Source organism: Lithobates pipiens, unplaced genomic scaffold (genome assembly GCF_037356315.1).
Source record: "Lithobates pipiens isolate NorthernLeopardFrog02 unplaced genomic scaffold, aLitPip1_a1.2 Scaffold_10, whole genome shotgun sequence".
NCBI classification, from domain to species: domain Eukaryota; kingdom Metazoa; phylum Chordata; class Amphibia; order Anura; family Ranidae; genus Lithobates; species Lithobates pipiens.
Window position 1 is genome coordinate 88,442,974 of NW_027507686.1, and position 19,266 is coordinate 88,462,239.

A 19,266-nucleotide genomic window follows, 5' to 3' on the forward strand; every position below is an offset into this window, starting at 1 on the left:
AGAGAACTTATTACAGACAGATGCTTCCTGCGCTAATCTGCATGCATGTCGATCTACCCATCAGGCACACTGCAGATGCGGCTGAAACCAGCCCACACTGGCCATCGGCCCATCGGGAATCTCCTGGTAGTCCTGATGGCCAGTTCATCCCTGGGCGTAGGAGAAGGGGCTGGCAAGTGATTTTTTTTATCAACTTTAGACTATGCAGGCAGCGCTGTCCCAGGGCCAGGAGAGACGGGGAGGCTGGTCTGACACCCTCCAATGGGTGGCTGCCAGGGCGGACCGCCCGATCCTCACCCCCTGTTGGTAAAATACAGTATCGGCGTAAAAAAAACATGGCACATTGGGGCACAGTTTTTCCTCTGTTTTCAGGGAGGAAAAAGTGCATGTTATTCGCCGACAAATACAGTAATTCCAAGTTGTATGAATCTGTTTTAATGCACAAGGAAACTCTTAATCAGCCAATCGTATTAAAAACATCTACACTTTATTCTACTGCCCTGAGCAAATAAATAGAATAAAGTGCATTATTTATGGAACTTCTATGTGTAAGTTGCAGGACAAATAGAATAAATCTGCGAGTTCCAACAAAATAAGGAAAACTACAAAAAGGCGGGTGCTGAATTAGCATTTTTAGGAAGACTTTTTCTTTGTCAAAGGAATGCTTAACCAATATTTGAGTGCTCAAATTTGAAAGGGAATTGTGCATTTGTGGCAGGTCCAAAAAATCTTTGTACTAGTTTAGTAAGCCCCAGAAGATAAGTAAGCATATACCCTAATAAACATATCATTCTTAGATTGCCAAGCAATTCTAATATTTTACCTTATAGACAGTATACTTAAAAATAGAGTGCACATGAAATATACACACAATACAACAAATATATGGTAAGGCCAGTAGAAAGGGCATCCCAATTAATTGCAATGTTTGGGGTTCTAAAATAAACTACAGGTTGGAAAAGATAGTAGGACAAACCCCCACAAAATCTTCAAATATATTATTAATTTGTTTAACTTCTATAGCTGGGAGTTTAATAAAAGATGATTTTTTTTCTAGAAAAAAAATATTTTAACCACTTAAGGACCGAGCCGCTTTCTGACATTTGTTGTTTACAAGTTAAAAACATTTTTTCCCTCTAGATAATTAAAAAGAACCCCCAAACATTATAATTTTTTTCCTTACACCCTAGAGAATGAAATGGTGGTCGTTGCAATACTTTGTCACACCGTATTTGCTCACCGATTTTACAAGCGCACTTTTTTGGGGGAAAAAAATACTTTTTTTGAATTAAATAATAACAGTAAAATTAGCTAAATTAAATTTTTTATACTGTAAAAGATAATGTTATGCCGAATAAATTGATACCCAACATGTCACACTTCAAAATTGCGCCTGAAAATTTTTACCCTTAAAAATCTCCACAACGTTTAAAAAAATTCTACAGGTTGCATGTTTTAAGGTACAGAGGAGGTCTAGCTAGCATTATTGCTCTCGATCTACCGATTGCGGCGAGACCTCACATGTTTGGTTTGAACACCGTTTTCATATGCAGGTGCTAGTCACGTATGCGTTCGCTTCTGCACGCGAGCTCGTTGGGACAGGGCGCGATTACATTTTGTTTTTCATATTTATTTTACCTTTTTTTTTAAATTTTTACACGGTTTTAAAAAAAAAATACAAAATGGTGTCACTTTTATTCCTATTACAAGGAATGTAAACATCCCTTGTAATAGAAAAATGCATGGCTTGACCCCTTAAATATGAGCTCTGGTGTCAAAAAGACCTCAGATCTCATATTTACATTAAAATGCAATAAAAAGAAAATGGCCCTTCAAGAGCTATGGGCAGAAGTGACATTTTGACGTCGCTTCCGCCTTGCAGTGATATGGAGGGGGCCATCTACCGCTCACTCGTCCTCATACCTATCAAGGGGACAGACGCAATCACCTCCGCCACTGCTGATGGCTCCGGTAAGCAGCGGAGGGCACCAGATCGTTGCGGGAGGAGGGGCTCTCTCCCACCGCTGATAAAAAAAGTGATCTTGCAACGAATCCGCTACATAGACCACTTTTATCTTAAACTGGACCGCCTGCTGAAAAGGAAGATACCAGGGTTATGGCAGATAGCTGCTGCCATAACAAAGATATCCCCGTTCAAAGTACCAACGTAAAACGACGGTGGGCGATCCGGAAGTGGTTAAGCAATATTTAGCGTGGATTCATGAAAAACAAAAGTTGTCAAACAGATCTGATTTCTATTTATTTAACGGGGTAAGCAAAACGTAAGAGAAAGGATTGGCTGTAGAAATGTTATACTTGGATTTTGACTAATGTGTAAGTTAAGGTCTTCAGCCTTGGAAAAATATGTTTGTAAATAGATAGAAAACTGGTTAAAAAAAAAATGTATTCAGAGATTAGTAGTAGGTGATTCATACTCTGAATTGGGTAAGGTTATTAATGGTGTACCCCAGGGTTCAGTGTTGGGACCCTTACTTTAAAAAAAATAATTATAAATGATATAGGGTCTGGGATTAAAAGTACCATTTCAGTCTTTGTAGATGACACCAAGCGGTGCAGTGGAATAACATCCTTAGAGGATGTCTCCAACTTACAAGCCAACCTTAATGCACTGTTTAATTGGGTGACTGTGGCAAATAAAGGATTACTGTTGATAAATGTAAAGTTATGCACTTGTGGGCTAAAAATATGCATGCATCATACATACTAGGTGGAGTACAACTGTGGGAATAAATGATGGAGAAGGATTTGGGTAATTCTGGTAGCTCATAAGCTTAATAACAGCATACAATGCAAAGCTGCAAAACCCTTTCTTGTATTAAGAGGTATCAAATCATTGGTAAGACCTCATATGGAATATGCCATTGAGTTATGGGTGCCAGTTCAGCACTGATATCAGGGAACTGGGAAAGTTGCAGAGAAGGGCAACCAAACTGATAAGAAGCATGGAAGGGCTCGACTTTGAGGAAAGATTAGAGGAACTGAATGTATTCCCTCTCAAGAAGAGACTAAGGGGAATATGATCAACATGTAACATGCCTTGAAAAAGTATTCATACCCCTTGAAATTGTCCACATTTTGTCATGTTACAGCCAAAAACGTATATTGTATTTTATTTTGATTTCATGTGATAGACCAACACAAAGTGGCACATAATTGTGAAGTGTAAGTAAATGATAAATGGCTTTCATTTTTTTTTTTTTTACAAATATCTGAAAAGCATTAATTACAGAAGCAGTCAAGAGGCCCATGGTAACTCTGGAGAAGCTGCAGATATCCCACAGCTCAGGTGGGAGAATCTGTCCACAGGACAAATGTTAGTCATGCACTCCACAAATCAGGCCTTTATGGAAGAGTGGCAAGAAACAAGCCATTGTTGAAAGGAAGCCATAAGAAGTCCTGTTTGCATGAAGCCATGTGGGGGACACAACAAACATGCCGGAAAAGGTGCTCTGGTCAGATGAGACCAAAATTGTACTTTTTGGGCTAAAAGCAAAACGCTGCGTGGTGGAAAACTAACACTGCACATCACCCTGAACACACCATCCACACTTTGAAACATGGTAATGGCAGCATCATGTTGTGGGGATGCTTTTCTTTAGCAGGGACAGGAAAGCTGCTCAGAGTTGATGGGAGAATGGATGGAGCCAAATATAGGGCAATCTTAGAAGAAAACCCGTTAATCTGCTAAAGACTTGGGATGGAGGCGGAGCTACAATGGAATGGTTTAGATCAAAGCATATTCATGTGTTAGAATGGCACAGTCAAAGTCCAACCCTAAATCCAATTGAGAATCTGTGGCAAGACTTGAAAATTGCTGTTCACAGATGTGCTCCATCCAATCTGACAGAGCATCAGCTATTTTGAAAGGAGAAATGTGCAAAGCTGGTAGAGACATACCCAAAAAGAAATGTGGGTGTAGTTGCAGCGGAAGGTGATTATCAAAGTATTGACTCATGGGGCTAAATACAAATGCGCGCCACACTTTTCAGATATTTGTTTGTAAAAAAAATTGAAAACCATTTATCATTTTCCTTCACAATTATGTGCCACTTTGTGTTGGTCTAGCACATACAATCACAATAAAATACATTTACGTTTTTGGTTGTAACATGACAAAAATGTCAAGGGGTCTGAATACTTTTTCAAGGCGCTGTATAAATACATAAGTGGTCCATTTAGTGAATTTGGTGTAGAATTAATCACTTTAAAGTCATCACAGAGGACCAGGGGGAACTCATTACATCTGAACGAAAAGAGATTTAGGCTGGATTCACACTAGTGCTAATTTGGATGCAGGTTTCTCCCCATACAATTCACATGACAGCAGATGGTGACCGACCCTCCAATGGAGCCGATTCACATATCTCTGTTGCAGCTGCACAGGAGCCCTGTGCATCTCTGGCTCCCTTTCAGGGTTGAATTCAGGCAAACATTTGGCACTGACTCGTCCCTGAAAAGGAGAACAGGGACGCACCAGACCCCAGCTGCAAGCTGCATCCAGTGGAGGTGTGAACCCAGCCTAAATCTCCGATATTGAAAAGGCTTCTTTACAGTAAGAACTGTGAAAATGTGGAATTGACTCACTCAAGAGCTGGTTCTGGCCAGCTCTGTGGATTGTTTTAAGAAAGACCTGGATTCTTTCCTAAAATGCACATCATATAACTGGATACTAATATTTATAGGTGAAGTTGATCCAGTGAATATCCGATTGCCTCTTAGGGGGACAGGAAGGAATTTTTTCCCCTTACTGGAGCAAATTGGATCGGGCTTTATTACCTTATTTTTGCCTTCCTCTGGATCAACTGCAGGTAGTGGATAGTGTATATGGAGGTTTTCCATTTGCGTGTGTTGTCTTCTTTTTTTGTTGGTTGAACTGAATGGACTTGTGTTTTTTTTTCAACCAGATCAACTATGTAACATGAAATATATAGAGCATACAACATAAGTATGTGGTAAGGACAGTAATGCCGCGTACACACGATCAGACTATCCGGCGGACTTACTCTGGCGGACGAACCACCGGAAAGTTTCCGGGAAGAGGCCCTTGTCCTCATCAACATGGGGGCAAGGCGCTTTGGGCTGGGGGAGCCGTGCGCCCCTTCCTTCCCCAAAGCACCCGCCATGTTGAGGGCACGTGGCCTGGTATGGCTCAGGAGGGGGGTGCTCGCTCGTCCCCACCCCCTTCCCTGACCGGCCAGGCAGCGTGCTCGGATAAGGGTCTGATATGGACTTTGGGGGGGACCCCCATGTTGTTTTTTCGGCGTAGGGCTTCCCCTTTAAGGCCATACCAGGTGACGGGGCCAGTGACATGTTTATCTCACCCATGGAGGCGGTGACATTGACCTCCTTCGCTAGTCCCATCTACCTGGAGCCACGTTCAAAATGAACGGACTTTTCTCCGTGTGTGGGAAAGTCCGTTCATTTCAAAAGTCTGGCGGACTAGCGCACAGATGGCCGGATTGAGTCCGGCGGACAATTTTGGAGTCAAAACTACTTTCTAAGTCCGCCAGACTTTTGGGGGAAAAAAGTGCAACCCAGTTAATTGTCATATTTGAGGGTTCTTTAACAGCCCTTTTCACTAACAGTTCTTGACCAATACACCAGTGTCTGTCTAGCTAGAGGAGCATATGAGTCCCCTGAATAATACTTTGGGTAATTGTTTTGTGCTCTTAAACAAATTAATTTTCAGGATTTAGGTTCAATTAATTATAGTAAAACACCAGGATAAGAATCCTTTTTTTTTTTTTTTTGAAAGGCTTTTGAGAACAACAGTCCTATGACTGGAAGTAAAGTTCCATATCCTGACGTTGAAGTTTTGAGTTTTTTTGTGTGCTAAATTTGTATTCATTTGAATTGGGAGATTACAGTAATCTGGACAATGTTATTGCTTTATTTTGACTTTCTTTTTATGTTTGCTTGTGTTAGATGCTTTTGTACGTTTGTTGTACTTTACCTTGGTTGGATTTCACCTATATTCCCTGTGCACACCATTTTGTCTGTGTACATTAGAATTGCATGGAGAACTATATATGATGGGCTTACTTATTTACCGTATTTTCATTACCATTTTGCCCCATCCCCCTGAGTAGATAAAGATCATCCCCCAAAGCTCTACTTGCCTAGATCTCGCCCCTGATGTTTGCCACATTGTGGCTATATCTGCTGGGGGCAAAATTATAAGGCTTTCTAATTCCATAAGTATAACTAATACCAAAACTTTGTTTACCATTTTGGAAATAGTTAAAAATCTCTTGCATTTTTTCAGTTATTTCCTGTGGGACACAATTGGTACAGTTGTGCTCATAAGTTTACATACCCTGGCTGAATTTATGATTTCCATTTTTCAGAGAATATGAATGATAACACAAACACTTTTCTGTCACTTGTGGTTGGTGTTTGGCTGAAGCCTTTTTTTTACCAATCAACTGTGTTTACTCTTTTTTAATCATAATGATAATAGAAACTACCCAAATGACCCTGATCAAAAATAAATTCTGTGTATTGCCAGCTTTAACATCAATGACAGCTTTTGAAGTCTTTTGTGGATGAGGCTCTTTATTTTCTCAAATGGTAAAGTTACACATTCCTCTTGGCAAAAGTCTCCAGTTCCTGTAAATTCTTGGGCTATCTTGCATGAACTGCAAGAAAAAGAACTGCTGCTCCAGGTGAATAAAGATAAGGCTGATTGGAGTATCTTGCAGAGTGCTAGCCCCGGCCTGCCTCCATAGGAAACTTGGAAAGAAGAATGAAATGGCTGCACATCCTGAACTTCTGATTGCCTTTTATTTTGTTTCACAAAGATAACACCAGAGACACCAAACTGCGGTCACATAGACATATTTCACACATACATCTTGTGCTTAATCATTAGCATAAAATGGGTGTTTGAGATCTCCCCAGAGTGGCTCAATGATATTGAGGTCAGGAGACTGATATGGCCACTCCAGAACCTTCACTTTGTTCTGCTGTAGCCAATGACAGGTCGACTTTGCCTTGAGTTTTGGATCATTGTCATGTAGGAATGTCCAAGTACGTCCCATTCGCAGCATCCTGGCTGTTGAATGCAAATGTTCCTCCAATATTTTTTGATAACATACTGCATTCATCTTGCCATCAATTTTGACATATCCCTAAAACATCAGCGATCCATCTCCGTGTTTCACAGTAGGAATGGTGTACCTTTCACCATAGGCCTTGTTGACTCCAAATGTAGCATTTATGATTGTTCTCAAAAAGCTACATTTTGGTCTTATTACTCCAAATTACTTTGTACCGGAAGGTTTGAGGCTGGTCCCTGTGCTGTTTGGCATATTGTAAGCGGGATACTTTGTGGCATTTGCATAGTAATGGCTTTCTTCTGGCGACTCGCTCATGTAGCCCATCTTTCTTCAAGTGCCTACTTATTGTACAGCCACACCACATGTTTTCAGACAGTCCTGTATTTCACCTGAAGTTATTTGTGGGTTTTTCTTTGTATCCCAAACAATTTTCCTGGCAGTTGTAGCTAAAATTTTAGTTGGTCTACCTGACCATGGTTTGGTTTCAACAGAACCCCTCATTTTCCACTTCTTGATTAGAGTTTGAACACTGCTGATTGCCATTCTCAATTCCTTGGATATCTTTTTATATCCCTTTCCTGTTTCATACAGTTCAACTTCCTTTTCCTGCAGATCCTTTGACAATTCTTTTGATTTCCCCAAGACTCAGAATCCAGAAACGTCAGTGCTGCACTGAATGAAAGACGCAAGGGTATGTGAACTTTTGATCAGGGTCATTTGGGTAGTATGATTTAAAAAGAGTAAAGACAGCTGATTGTTAATAAATGGCTTCAGCCAAGCACTAACCATGAGTGAAAGAAAGTTTTTGTGTTATCATTCATATTCTCTGAAAAATGGCCAAGAAATCATAACTTCAACCAGGGTATGTAAACTTATGAGCACAACTGTATATACCTTCACTTTCTGTCCTGTAGAAAATCTCTATAAGATAAGAGAAATGCCCTCTGAAATAGTTATCCCCATATGCCCACTGGAACATTTCCCCTCTATTTCTGTTTGGTGAAAATTCAAAATGTTGCATTACCCTCATATTCAGGTCCAGCAACGGCAGTAACTAGACAGTAAATATCCCTAGCAGGGACACAAATGGCAATACAAACTTGACAGGCATTCTTAGACTTCCACAAAAAAAATTGTCTTTCAGTTGACCTTTAGGTTTAAACATTCTGTCTCTGCCTCATGAAGTTGCCAATTAAAATGTACTTATAGTTGGGCAACCATTCTACATTAAAAAGGTGTTTCATGGAATTTATTTTGCGTAGTAACGCTGTGATAGAAATTCCATCTCATCGGGCTAAGAACCATTAACCGATTCAGCCCCCCGGAAGATTTGGCTGCTGAATGACCAGGCCGTTTTTTGCGATTCGACACTGCGTCACTTTAACTGACAAGTGCGCAGTCGTGCAGCGCTGCACCCAAACAAAATGTTCTTTTTTTTTTCCCACAAATAGAGCTTTCTTTTGGTGGTATTTGATAATCTCTGCGGTTTATATTTTTTTGCATTATAAACAAAGAGCCACAATTTTGAAAAAAAAACACAATATTTTGTACTTTTAGCTATAATGAATATCCCAATTTTTTTTTTTTTTTAAAAAGATAATTTTTTCTCTGTTTAGGATGATACATATTCTTTTACATATTTTTGGCAATAAAAATTGCAATAATAATATTGCTTGGTTTGCACAAAAGTTATAGCGTCTACAAAATAGGGGATAGATTTATAGCAAATTTTTAATAGTATTGGTGGCGATCTGCAATTTTTATAAGGACTGCAACATTATGGCGAACACATCAGACACACTTGACACATTTTTGGTACCATTGCTATAAAAATGCACTGATTACTGTTAAAATGTCACTGGCAGGGAAGAAATTAACACTAGGGGGTGATCAAGGGGTTAATTGTGTTCCATTGGGACTGTCTAGGGAAGAAGACAGATTACTGTTCATACTTTGTATGAACAGACAATCAATCTCTTCTCCCCTCAGAGAACCGAGATCTGTGTGAATCCGGTTCTCAGTGTGTCACATGCGATCACAAGAGCCTGATGGTCATCGAGAGAGCCCCTAGTGACCACAGGGTGAAGCGATGTTGCATAACGTTGTTTTGCCCAGCCGTGCCATTCTGCCACAGTAAAACTGTGGCGGCTGGTCGGCAAGTGGTCAAAGTAGAGTTATAGACAAAACTTTTTTGGCTAAGGACCATTAAAGTAGAACTATAGATAAAACAGGAAGTGAGAGGAAATCCTTGCAAATTAATGGATTCCCTTGGGGCCCCCCAGGTCACCAGAACTAGTGTCTCCATTTGGAAGATATCCCCTTTATTCGCTTTCTGGAGAAATTTGGGAATTTCTTTTACTTTCAATTTCACAAAAAGAGAGGGTGGATTTCCCTAGCAGGGACAAAGACAGCAATAAAAACTTAATAGGTGTTGTAATGTATCTTCACTCTGTCCAAAACTAAAAAAAACGTTTGTCTATAATTGTACTTTAAAAGCTGAGGCTCTAAGAATTTTTGCTCACTTTGCAGATTTTGGCATGTTCATAAAGCTCTTAGTTTTGCATCAGACTGATGCTGATGAGTTCTAAATACTATTATGCGCGTAACCAGATATGGGAAGCTTTAGATGTTAGGGTGTCTAAATAGAAGCGATATAAACATTGTGTCTGCATCTTTACACTTCAGGGTCATAATTATCTACTTATATACTGCCTTTGAAAAGCCCAAAAATTTCCTCAAAATCCTTTTTATCCAATTTTTTCATTCCATTTCCCATGTCTAGCAAAGTGTTATCAAGTATTATAGTAACCTTTCTTTAAAAGTGCAAGTACCTGCATGCTGTTACGTTCATTAGCTCCAAACTCACACCTCTGTGCAACCCTCTTTAAATGTTTTCTCTTTGCAACCAAGGGCTTACATTTTCAGATTTCAGGTTTAAACCCCACTCCTCTCCATTCTCCCTGTCCAGTGAAAGTGCTGTTATTGGCAACTGAGGCACACATATTGAACAAGAGGATAGAGGGTAGGTAGATCATGGTCAGCAAAGTAATATTAGAATGAGGTACACAAAACCTGTTTTCTGTATGTTTTCTCTCTGTTGTAAGTAATGCTTCAACATCTATGTATTTTTGTATTTAATTCATCAACTGTTTTGTCTCTTCTACTGTGACAATTACTATTCTGTAAATTTGCTTATAATTCTAAACGCCAGCCTTCCTGTAGGGGCTTGTTCACACCATTTTCGTTGAGCTGCATTTTTAAGCTTAAAACCTCACACTTATGGTGTGAAAAGAGCACATGGGAAACAAATGGCACTTGTCCACACACTTGCATTTTGATATTGGTATAACTCCTCCCCAAGAGCCCCAAGAGCCAGCCTGTTGTTTGCATGAAAGTGTCACATTAAGGAACTGATGGAATTTTTTCCATGCATTGGTTATAACAATGAAAGTGCCAGAGGATTTTTGTAGTTGTGGCGTAAGGTTTCTGAGTGCATACACACCACCAGAAATGTATCACAAATAACTATATGAGTCACCATCATGGATTAGAAGTAGCAAGTCTCAGGTGTGAAGACACCAGTATTTAGCACTGACCTACCATAAAATTATTGAACAACCATCCCAAGTATGATTTGCTGTGTTCAGTAGGTTCTGACAGTGTAACATTTAATTACCTACATGCTAAGCGGAACAGTCCCACAAGGTGCTTAAACCTGCATTGTATTAGGGTGCTGCAATTTGTTTTTTGTTTTAAGAAATCATTCTATACTGAAAGGGCCCCACAATAGTAATAGCCTATTATTTTATTTCAACTAAACCAATTCTTTGTAGTTTATCACCAAAATACTATAGCTGTGTTTTTCCAAATTTAGAAAGGCTGTTATGGAAGTAGGAAGAGCATTATAATTTATTTCTCATCACCAGTTATCACAGTTATACTGGATCCTTTAAACAGATATGCAGTTGACTAGTTCTGGATTGCATTTTTAGTGCTGGTTGAACAAAATATATACAAGTGAACAAGTAACCCGAGATAAGCAGAAGTCATTGACATCAACAATCTGCTACTCTCAATCATATTTCTTTAGTTGTGGAAGAGCTTATTCTCTTCGTTTTTTTTTTTTTTTTTTTAATATATATTATTGAAGGTCAAGACACCACTTTTTTCTGTAATTTTATTTTATTGGCAAATTATATAAAAAATCCAATGAGTAGAGATATTTATATATTTAACTTTTGTGAGAACTCAAACTTTAAAGTGCTGCAGTCATTTTAATTTGCTGTGTGATATATTTGCATTTATGAAAAAGGTAAACTTGCCTGTAAATCAGGATAAAGCAGAGAGTTTAATGGCAAAATCAGAGGGTCCACTGCTGTTCCTTTTCAATAACCTCTCTGAGGAATGTGTATACACACGTACACATGTAAACTCATATCCATCCTTAGCCTGTAGAGTAGTCAGAATTGCTGTTGTTTTTTGCTAATTATATGATTGATAAAATAATTTTTTTCAAGTAAATAAAATCAAAATCTTGTCATTGGCTGGTGCACCAACCAGAGCTTTTTATATCCATACTTATGTACTGGGAAGGTAGTGGCTCCTTCTGAAAACCTGTGGATGTGTCTTTAACGGATCTTTAATTTTGCCTTATTAAAGTTTTCATTTTCCTGTTTTCAAATTTGACTTTGCTCAAGGGTGTTTACATACCTCCTTGTTTGGTCGATTTATTGATTTTGACTCCAAATTATATACTTTCTAAAGAGACACTTCTTTAGTAGGAAAAGTGATGTTTTGTATCCATGTTGGGGGAACGCCAAAGGATGCCATCAAGTCCAATGAAAATATCACATACTTCAACCAAATCAAAAATATTCCTTTTAGGATTGATGAAATGCTTCCATCAGTTGTGTGGCAAGATCCTGGCAGTTACACAATCGACCATATTTAATAACAAATTAAATATGTAATATTCTTCTTTCCTCGTGCTGAAGAGGAATAAGTGCTTGTTCGTGGCTCATTGATAAAGAATCCTAGAGTTTTGTAATTTTCTTTTCTGCCCTAATAAAATGAATCCTTGTACCTGTGTCATGAGAAGGTTTGCTGTAACACTGAAATATTGGCATTTTCTACACTACACTTTCTTCAAGCTCATCTGAACCAGTAAATAAAACTGGTTTTCCTTTGGGTAGCTCAGTCCCGCAGTGTGAAAGCATGCCGTGGACAGACTGACTTCTCTTTGTCCATATAATGCTTAGTCGTTTGGCATAGCTGTAACAAGTGGTGGTTGCCATCTCTCCCATATCTACAGAACAGCTACGTTTGGTTTTTTGAAGAACAAAACCTGCCTCAGGGCTTGATCCTGCATTTAGTCCCTCAAAATCTGAAACCTTAATAGTTTTGTCCTCCTGTTTCTCGGATGCTTCTCTGTGTCGAGTCCTTCTACGTTGAGGTTTCACTCCATGTATAACCCTTCCAGTATCTTCTTTATACACCACTTGAGAACAACTGGCTTTGGCAGACTCATTGTTAAGTCTGCATTGCAAAAGCATTCCATTGGGCATAATCTGACTTCCATTGGTCTGGGAGTATACATTAGTGACTTTTGGGATGTCTGAACGAGCAGTACTGCAAACCTTGTATTTGACCATCATTACAACTGTAAAAACCAACAGGGTAACCACAATGACTCCTCCGATAATAATGGTTAAAGTGCCTCCCAGGAAATGAGCATGCAGTAAGCGGCAGTCTGGGTATGCCTCTGCTGTGGAAAACTGGACACATCCTAAGGATTTAGTAGCAGCCAAGGAGGTTGCAACATCATCAAAAATAGCCAAGATGCAAAGGTCATAATCTGCTCCCGAGACTAAGTGCTTCAAGGCAAAGTGCTTGGTTGTGGAAGGCAGAATCCTGTAAAATAAAAAATTAAAAATTAAAAAACAAATGATGTAATAATGTGAGCTCAATGATAAAATAAAAAGACAGAGAGGGGATTTACAAAATCAAAATATACAGAATCTAGAGCAGCTGTGAATATTACCAAATAGCTTCCGTTTGTTCACTTAAGCTTTGAAAATGAAAGCAAGAAGCTCATAGATTCCCATGCACAGCTCAACATTACACTACAGTACACTATTGTGATCAGTAATTAATAAAAATTTTAAAGGAAACAACAATATGCGTTTGTGTCACTAGTGGGTCATTTATCAACACCCCTCCTGCTCTAAACCTCCAAAACATACGTTCACTAGTAATCATGAATAATATTAGGAATAATGGACAAAAAAGAATGAAATGGTTTCCTTACATTAGTTTTGAGTAGAGGCACACCTCCTTACATTGAAAACCAGTAGAAAAATGCCCTATTATTGTGGTGGTCAGTGGGGAATATGCCTTCTAACATTGCTGGTCAATAGAAGAAAGCCCTGTTACACTGGTGGTCAATGGAGAGCCCCCTAATTTAGCAGTTAATGTAGGGCCACCTGGCATTGGTGCTCGCTATAATAATGACCCCTACTACTGGATGCCAGTATTAAATTCTGCTCCTAATATTGATGGTGGGTGTAAGTGGAGGACAAGTCTGTCACTGCTCAAGAAACTCCGAGCAAGTTCTGGAGGAATCCTAGAGTTCCACGGAGCCCTGGCTGAGTGAGGCTGGCTTTGAGTGAACTGCTGGCCCCTAGCCTGTCTTGTTTCATTTACAGTAATGAACAAGGATTTTTTGGCTTAATGCCTAAGACATTATAGTCTACCACTTCTGTATATTAAAATATTATATTTCTATCCTCTCTTAGTTTCTTGAGAATTACTGCCAAGTAATCTTGATTATATCAATCATAATCCTAATCATACAAACAAACGTTAAGCGATTATCAATTTGGACCATATAGCTCTCAGCCACTAACAGAAATGAGTTCACAGCTTCTGATAAAATTTTATTTTGCTACAAATCCATATTAGGTGTAATCACTTCCTGTCATCAATATACAAAGAGAGGTCTGTGGAGCCCGATCATTGTTTAATCTTTAGGGAATTAGCTGTTACTGGCAGAGTTTTGGACCTCTCCCACAAAATCAAGTCACTACTGTCCTGAAATGAATTATGACCCTAAAGTAATCATACTTTTCTCTTCCAAAATATGTTAATGCAAAAAATCAAACCAGAAATTAGGGCAGCCAAAGCAGTAGTAACATTATTAGTATCTTACATGTGTCTTTATGTACTGTATGTGTGTGTGTGTGTGTGTATATATATATATATATATATATATATATATATATATATATAATATGTGTGTGTATATATATATATAGAGATATATAGATATGTACAAAGACTGTGAAAAGATATAATAACCCATTGTAAATATGTACACTAATGGAAATTTAATTATTTTTTAAATTATTCAAGCTTGCATATGTGAGGGCAAATGTGCTTTTAGTAGACGTTACATTATGACAAATGCTCTGACTTGACCTTAGTTTTTCCTTTTGCTAAAGTCATAACCAGCCAAATAGATATGCTCTCACTGAATACATAAATTGCCATGATACCTTAATTACTATTATTATTCTTAAGTTATTACACTTCATAATAATTATTATAATGCTAAGTGATTGCTAGGCGAATTTGAACGCACAATTTGGTAGGGAATGCTAACAAGAGAAACGGAGCTCATTAATGGGATGTAAGTGCATTTTTGGCAGCTTATTTTTAGGACCAGTACACCCTGAAGGCCATGCTGAGCTTCAAGAAACCAGAATATTCCACTGCAAACAAAATAAGCTACTGTAATAAGTTGTTTCAAATTGTTCTGTAAACATCTGTTCACTCAGGAGGGGAAGTAAATAGCTTAGACACACCTAAATATATAAAACAAGATCTGCAACCTTAGTACTAATGTAACTTGTCTTGCAACTGCATCTTACTAAGAAACTGTATACTCAAGTAGACCTCTATTAAATGTTATGAAATAGGAAAGAAAGCACTAAGTGAAAATATAATTGTTAAAGTATTCAGTGATCATACTACCTAGTTTCCTGCTGGATAAAGGTATTTATCCCCCTTCTCTTTAAAGTGGTTGTAAACCCTTACAAACCACTTTGACCTACAGGTAAGCCTAGATTGAGGCTTACCTGTAGGTCCAAGAAATATCTCCTAAACCTACACGGTTAAGGAGATATTTGCCGAAAGACAGGCACCGCTGTAACAGAGCACGCCGCGGTCAACGCCGATATGCCGCGAGTGGCGGTTCCCATGCACATGCGCGGGAGTGACGTCATCGCGGCTTCGCCGAATGACAGCGGCGGAGCAGCGAGACCCACCGAGAAGATGGATGCGCCAGACTACAGGGGACAGCGGTGACATCGCTGGCTCCTGTGTCAGGTAAGTGACACATAATGGACTACTATGCGATGCATAGTAGTCCATTATGCTTTACCTTTGCAGGGAATGAAAGAGGAAGTAAACTCATCAGGGTTTACTTCCTCTTTAAGCATAAGCTTAAAGAGAGGGGGGATATGATGTATTATTAAAGGTTGCTGTGTCTGTGGGATTACTGTCCCTTTTTGTTCTCAAATTGTAGTAATTGCTAATTAAAAAGTACTGTATTGGCTGGTTTTTATCAAACCGTCACCACAGATCAACATATACTAAGGTTGCCAAGCTCTGAACTTTCTGTCGGCTTATCTTAACTTTTTTTTCTTTGATGCAAGCCGACTGTTGATGCATTACTTCCTCATTAATATCAGATTGTATCTTTTAAAAGCACACATATACCATATAAGTTAACATCCACTACACATATGTTGAACACAGATATACATTACAGACGCATTTATCTGTAAAACCCAGCATTTATGTCAAACCATTCACACCAAACTGTATTACCTCCTTCTTTGCCAGGCCATTTTTCAGTTTCCAATCCTGTAATAATTTTATCTCAATTATGTCATCATGCAACACTGAACAAAATGATCTATAAACCGTGGGGAAAATCATTATTTGATCCCCTGCAAATTTTGTAAGTTTGCCCACTTACCGTATATACTCGAGTATAGGCCGACCCGAATATAAGCCGAGGCCCCCAATTTACCCCCAAAAAAACTGGCAAACTTATTGACTCGTGTATAAGCCGAGGGTAAGACATGCCTGTCCATCCCTGTGTGTGTGTCCGTCCATCCCTGTGTGTCCGTCCATCCCTGTGTGTCCGTCCATCCCTGTGTGTCCGTCCATCCATCCCTGTGTGTGTGTGTCTCCATCCATCCATCCATCCCTGTGTGTGTGTGTGTGTGTGTGTGTGTGTGTGTGTGTGTGTGTGTGTGTGTGTGTGTGTGTGTCCAGCCTACCTGTGTCCTGAGCCTTTGTCCCGAGCCTCCGTCCCGTGCCGAGCCTCCTTGCCTCCGTGCCTCGCCGCCGTGCCTCGCCGCCATGCCTTGCCTCCGGTCCCGTCCCGTCCCGTCCCGTGCCGTGCCGTCCTGTGCCTTGCCTCCGTCCCGTGCCCTCTTCGTTCGTCGGCGGCCATTGTAAAATTCAAAAGCTGCGCCGCCGCCTTCGCCTGTGATAGGCGGAACACTGAATTTCCCAGCAGCCTGTGTTCCGCCTATCACAGACGTCGTATCATCCTCGTCCGTAGTACGAGGATGATACGAAGTCCGTGATAGGCGGAACACAGGCTGCTGGGAAATTCAGTGTTCCGCCTATCACAGGCGAAGGGGGAGCCGGAGGCGCGGCTTTTGAATCAGAATGGCCGCTGTCTGTCTGCTCGACACGCTGATCGAGCGGGCAGACAGCGATGACTCGAGTATAAGCCGAGGGGGGCACTTTCAGCCTCAAAAAAGAGGCTGAAAATCTCGGCTTATACTCGAGTATATACGGTACAAGGAAAAGAAGGGTCTATAATTTTTATCATAGGTGTATTTGAAATGATAGAGACAGAATATTAACCAAAAATCCAGACAAAACACATACAACATGCTATAAATTAAGTTGCAGTTCAGTGAGTAAAATAAGTATTTGATCCCCAAGCAAAACATGACTTAGTACTTGGAATAACCCTTGTTGGCAAGCACAGAGGTAAGGCATTTCTTGTAGTTAATGACCAGATTTGCGCACATCTCAGGAGGGATTTTGAGCCTCTCTTCTTTACAGATCTTCTCTAAATCCTTAAGGTTTCTTGGCTGTCACTTGGCAACTCAAAGTTTCAGTTCCCTCCATAATTTTTCTATAGGATTAAGGTCTGGTGACTGGCAAGCCACTCCTTGACCTCAATGTGCTTCTTCTTAAGCCACTTCTTTGTTGCCTTGGCAGTATGTTTTGAATCATGTTCATGCTGAAAGGCCCATTCATGACCCATCTTCAGTGTTCTGGCTGGGGGAAAAAGGTTCCCATTCAAGATTTTACAATACATAGCCCCATCCATTGGCCCCTTTAATATGTCAAAGTCGGTCTGTACCTTTAGCAGAGGAACGGCCCCAAAGCATCATGTTTCCACCTCCATGCTTGACTGTAGGGTTGGTGTTCTTAGGGTCATAGTTAGCATTTTTCTTCCTCCAAACACGACAAGCCCTTCTCCATAAGAATGCACATGTGCAATCATTTCAATGAACATCTAAATGATTCAGAGAGGGATTGGGAGAAAATGCTGTGGTCAGATGAGACCAAAATTGAGCTTTTTGGCATTAACTCGACTCGCTATGTTTTGGAGGAAGAAAAATGCTGACTATGACCCTAAGAACATGATCCCTAAGGTCAAGTACGGAATTGGAAACATGATGCTTTGGGGCTGTTTCTCTGCTAAAGGTACAGACCAACTTTGCCACATTGATGGGCCAATGAACGGCACCATGTATTGTAAGATCTTGGCTGAGAACCACCTTCTCTCAGCCAGAACACTGAAGATGGCTTGTGGATGGGTCTTCCAGCATGACAATAAACTATAACATACCACCAAGTCAACAAAGTGGTGGCTCAAGAAGAAGCATATTAAGGTCATGGGGTGGCATAGTCAGTCTCCAGACCTTAATCCTATAGAAAATTTATTGAGGGATCTGAAATTTCGAGGTGCCAAGAAACCTTAAGGATTTAGAGAAGATCTGTAAAGAAGAGTGGACCAAAATCCCTCCTGAAATGTTTGCAAACCTGGTCACCAACTACAAGAAACATCTTACCTCTGTGCTTGCCAACAAGGGTTTCTCCACCAAGTACCAAGTCAAGTTTTTCTTGGGGATCAAATACTTATTTAACTCACTGAACTGCAACCTAATTTATAGCATTTGTTTTATGTGTTTTGTCTGGATTATTTTTTTTTCTTTGATGTTCCATCTCTATTATTTAAAATACACCTATGATAAAAAAAATTTACAGACCCTTTATTTGTAAGTGGGCAAACTTACAAAATTTGAAGGTGATAAAATCTATCTATCTATCTATATATATATATATATATATATATATATATATATATATATATATATATATATATATATTATATATAATATATAGATTTTTTTGATGGATGGGGTGTTATTTTGGTGGTGTTAAGTAACTGCAAGTTTTTAAAAAGGTTTTTAAAAAAATGTTTACCTTACTTTTGATAGCCAAAAGGCCAACAATTATCAAAAAAACAGGTTCTCCTATTCCTAATATATGACAATGGGAACTCCCCAAAAATAACCCCTTTTTTTGGAAAGTAGACACAGCAAGGTGATCCAGATTCCCCTATACATTTTGGAAATTAAGAAACATGCTGATTTTGAAGTGGTTAAAACATGGAGCCTGGTAATGGGGCTATTCGAAAATATTAAATTCTGCTAAATTTTTAGACATTTGCTGTAAATCACTTGATATTTTTTATGTCAAATAATTAAAGTATGACTACACTTTTTGCAAGCAAAAAAAATCACTTGTATTGAACATTGTAAGGATTTTGGCAAACTGTCAAAACTTACTGCTGATTTTTTTAAATTTCCACATGTATATTCTTTACTTCCTATTTTTTTTAAAGTGGGAATACGCAGATGTAATCCTATCACCGCATTACCTAAACATGAATTTGCCTATTATGGAGAGCTATCAAATTTTCATAGCCTCACCATCCAAAGCAGTACGCTGGATAGTCTCCAGGAGAGCTAGTCCTTTAGGCTTGTCCTACATTAAATATTTGAGAATATTTTTGCCTAGAGACCTC

At 39.3% G+C, this 19,266-nt stretch overlaps 2 protein-coding genes across 3 annotated transcripts in view; one reads left to right on the forward strand and one right to left on the reverse strand.

The window, feature by feature from the left end:
* PC (pyruvate carboxylase) overlaps positions 1-19,266 on the forward strand; it is a 939,549-nt gene that overhangs the window by 765,031 nt on the left and 155,252 nt on the right. The window lies entirely within an intron of this gene.
* The window catches only part of LRFN4 (leucine rich repeat and fibronectin type III domain containing 4), a 30,109-nt gene continuing 22,091 nt past the window's right edge, over positions 11,249-19,266 (reverse strand). For both annotated transcript variants that reach the window (XM_077456718.1, XM_077456710.1), the window contains exon 3: positions 11,249-12,989. In XM_077456718.1, coding sequence (XP_077312844.1) covers positions 12,209-12,989 — 781 coding nt within the window. In that variant the 3' untranslated portion in view covers positions 11,249-12,208. The remainder of the gene's footprint in view (positions 12,990-19,266) is intronic.